The 3,754-nt window shown below is 33.9% G+C and overlaps 1 protein-coding gene across 2 annotated transcripts; it reads right to left on the bottom strand.

The window, feature by feature from the left end:
- Positions 1-415: 415 nt before the first annotated feature.
- On the bottom strand, positions 416-3,754 carry LOC110642469 (protein FAR-RED-ELONGATED HYPOCOTYL 1-LIKE). Of its 2 annotated transcripts, none has more exons than XM_021794552.2 (3): positions 3,478-3,698; positions 1,412-2,076; positions 416-858 (listed from the first exon to the last, which is right to left on the bottom strand). In XM_021794552.2, exons 1-3 carry the CDS (start codon positions 3,486-3,488, stop codon positions 845-847), a joined length of 690 nt encoding a protein of 229 aa, XP_021650244.2. In that variant the 5' UTR covers positions 3,489-3,698; the 3' UTR covers positions 416-844. The 2 variants fall into 2 exon arrangements, with proteins under 2 accessions (XP_021650244.2, XP_021650240.2); XM_021794548.2 differs by lacking the exon at positions 416-858 and adding an exon at positions 998-1,259 and having other exon boundaries at positions 3,478-3,754.

Consider the following 3,754-nt stretch of genomic DNA (forward strand, 5'->3'; position numbering starts at 1 on the left):
AAATTTAAAAGATTTATTTGTTTTTAAATTTAAAGAACTTTTTTAAATTAAAAAAAAAATAAAATTTTATATATCTATCGACCCAAATTTAAATTTTAAAAACTAAAGCTCCAATTATTTTGAAAAAATAATTTGTATAAGAAAAATATTTTTTATAAAAATTATTTTTTAAAAAAATATTTTATTATTTAATTATAATATTAAATTAATTATATATATTTATATTATTTATAAATATTTTTATCTTTTAATAAAATTATCAAACTTAAAAAAATAACTTTTTTTAAAAAATAAGTGATTTAAAAAAATTTTTAATATTTTCTATTACCTCAATTTTCTAAATACTCTAAATACTAAAAAAAATTTAAAAAATATTTTTTTTAAAAATAATTCCTGCAAAATAAACAAGCTAAAATAGACTACAATAGGCGTTTGCCTAAAATTTTAAAATAATTTTCTAAAAGACACTTTTTAACCTATCAATCTCGGCCTCAACTCTAATCGAAAATTTAAAAGTATATTTTTCAGAAAAAAAAAATTTAATAATATTTTTAAAAAATTTAATCTCCCAACCACAGTCAAACCACCCGTAATAGCTCCAGTTGAACTGACATCCCGTGTTGCATTGGGCTCTTGGCCTTTGAAAGCTGCTGCCAAGGTAGAGGAACCATTGAAAAATCTTGCTCTCTGGACTTCAAGGCCTGCAGCCAAATGATCTGCCATCATCAGAGCTTTGCCTTCTTCTGCTAAGACCCGCGCACTTTGCCTTTCCCTGCCATGGACTTAGTTGACCTCTGAAGTTTATGCAGAATCAACCCCTATACCTGCCATCTTGGTGGATTTATCAATGGACCACCCCTGGACCAACAGATTAAACGGTGACGATGGCCATTAGCTGATGTACATGAGGAAAATTTAAATTAAAAGCAATCGGGGGCAAACCCATATAGATCTTACTTGTATCCGAAAAGATGCTACAAAGATTAACCAGGAAAAATAAGCTAATTTTACAATTCAACTCTAATCTTATTTATCACAAATTCACAGTACATCATATACATACATTCAAGGTTTAAGAAGAAGTTGCGTTTGTATTTCAACTTCAGACTGTCTTATTTGTCAGAATACAATAGACATGTACCAACAAAAGTTGCACATTTTATGGTTTATACATAAAGGTTCTTGCTACAGCATAAGCATGGAAAAGTACTGCTCAAATTCTTGATCAATGGTTGGTTTTCTGGTACCACGCTGAGCATCTGCATTCACAATATCAGTCGCTAAATGAAAGAAAACAAGTTACCCAGTAATACTCCAAATATGTAGTAATTCATTTAAGCATAAGCAGAAATGAGATAATTTAACCCCCACTGACTCTGCAATCTCAAGTAGCATGGCAAGTTAAAATTACCTTGGTTAACACTCCATCTTCCAGAAGATAGGACATACACATTTGGATTAACCCCATTAGAATTTAAAATATCATCAAGCTCCTTATCTATACATGGTTCAATGCTGTCAATTCCATCTTGAGAGCAAGCATAATCAAAATGGCTTCCAAATTCTACAATGGGCTCATCAAGATCCTGACGTAATTCATAATGGTAAAGATCATGCTCCCCTGCTACAAAAGCAGGTTCATCTTTGCCAGCACCACCCGTAGACGTTGCTGTAGCGCTGTTCAAGGAACATTGAATATCCTTACAATTGCTTTGGCCCCAATTCAACAATGAAGAAGAGGGCCCATTAGAAGGCCCTAGCTTTGAAACTTCTGTTTCAAATTTAACTTCCCCTTCCCCATATACAGACATGGCAGAGTCAGAATCTCCAACAAAGCTGTTACTATCTTCTGCTGATTCAAGATCTGACACATCCTCCATAGCATGTCTCGCATCACTTTCCTTAACTTCGTTTGCAATTAAGTCTTCTGCTTCTTGGTTTTCTTCCAACATTGGAAGAGTTTTGGGCGATGAATGATTATCCCAGCACTTATGCTTTGGGAAAGGCAAGCCGAATTGATCTGCCTGTAACTTTCTTTTCTTGCTCACGTCAAACATGTTCTCACTGTGTGATTTACTGAGATGGAAGCCGAAAATAATAGAAAAATGGGCAATAAAACATTAAATAATCTTTGCATTACTGCTTCCCATGAAAAAAATGAAGGAAGACCAAGGACAATCAGTTCTATCCCTCTCCACTAATTATATTTCCGGTATACAGACCAGGTAAATCCTTACAGCACCCAGAAATGAACAGAATCATATATGAAATGCAGAATATTTTTCATGAAAATAACTACCACATAAAGACACTTAGGTCAAGGACAAAAACTAGCAACAATAGAGGCTATAAAATACCACAAATAAATTATGGAAGTTCTGTAAGCAGCTCAACTAAACTCAATTGAGCCTTAAAACCCAAAGAAGCTGGAGTCAACCATATTTCATGGACATGTTGCTCCTTATTTTCCAGATTCTTACACACTAAATTATAGCCTAGCCTCACAGAGACTCAATATATTTTTCTTTGATTGGCAAGTAAAAGATAATCCAAGAAAAAAAAGTTGCAATTCATTTTATTTACCAAGCTGTAAGGATAAAATATAATAGGTCTTTTGTTAAGAACACAAAAAAATAAGTTAATAAAGGAGCTTTCAGAGAATCCAGAGATTGGGAATCCAGCAACAAGATCCAATCACTTCTACTCAAAACCATAAACTATATCTTGTCTACCAAATTGCTTCCTATTTATGCAAGAACGTCCAAACTAAAACATAATCGAAAAGACTAAAGAGAAAGCACAAAAGATTTGGCAAGGCATAACATCACACAGGATTAATTTTTGACATCACAATGAAGGTTCCACTCCCAGGTTAATACTCACCATCAAATATATTATAGTTCCCCTTGCTATACAGTAAAGCTGGTAAGACGAATAGCTAAGCAGCTCAAGCAAGCTGCTGTTGTAAATTGTTGTCACCGCAAAGGAGGAGATGGCAAAAAACTGAGAGAAAATAAAGTAGTAGCAGGAGTGGCAGTACTAAAAAACAACTGAACAGATGGATCAAATGGGCCAGCTAAGAAAGGTGGCTCTGCCCACAACAGTCAGGCAATTGATTCAGCTTTTTCTTCTCAAGATATAAATAGATGCAACCAAACATCTATTATTCCCATTTCAGACCTAGTGAACAAAGGCAAACTTAATCGACTAACAGGTAAAGATTCCAAATTTATACTATCCCACCAGTTTCTCACTAGCCAAACAGAGAAGTAACGAAGAGGAAAAAAAACTGCAAAAAAAAGAAAATCCTTAAGATCTGAAATTGGTCACAGAAGTATAAATCGAAGCCCCCACCCCTTGATTAGCTAAAACCCACCTCGAAAGCCCATCAAATAAATACAGATCGCCGAAATTAACAAAGAGAAGACAAATCCATGCAAACACACATAACACAGAAAGAAAAGAGAAAAAGGGTACCACTGAAGCATGGGTCTTCAAATTTCTGATTATTGTAAGAGAATATCTACAAAAAGAGAACGATGGCCTAGTATCAGCTACGTTTCTCTAGAGATCACAATCACTCTGTCTTGGAGAGAAAAATAACGAAATTGATTCGAATCAACCTCAAGAACAAGAGAGAGAAATGATTAGCATCAACCATGGAAGAGGTAGAAGGTAAAGAGAAATTTATATTTATAGGTTGATTGGATGGTTAAGATTAGAAGGTTATCTTCATCAAACTGCTCTATTGACA

The sequence above is a fragment of the Hevea brasiliensis genome, chromosome 3, assembly GCF_030052815.1.
Source record: "Hevea brasiliensis isolate MT/VB/25A 57/8 chromosome 3, ASM3005281v1, whole genome shotgun sequence".
In the NCBI taxonomy this organism is placed as follows: domain Eukaryota; kingdom Viridiplantae; phylum Streptophyta; class Magnoliopsida; order Malpighiales; family Euphorbiaceae; genus Hevea; species Hevea brasiliensis.

Coding starts and splice junctions, on each gene's coding strand:
- LOC110642469 (XM_021794548.2), bottom strand. Junction 1,260..1,411: donor AAGATGGAGTGTTAACCAAG/GTAATTTTAACT, acceptor TTGTGAATGCAG/ATGCTCAGCGTGGTACCAGA.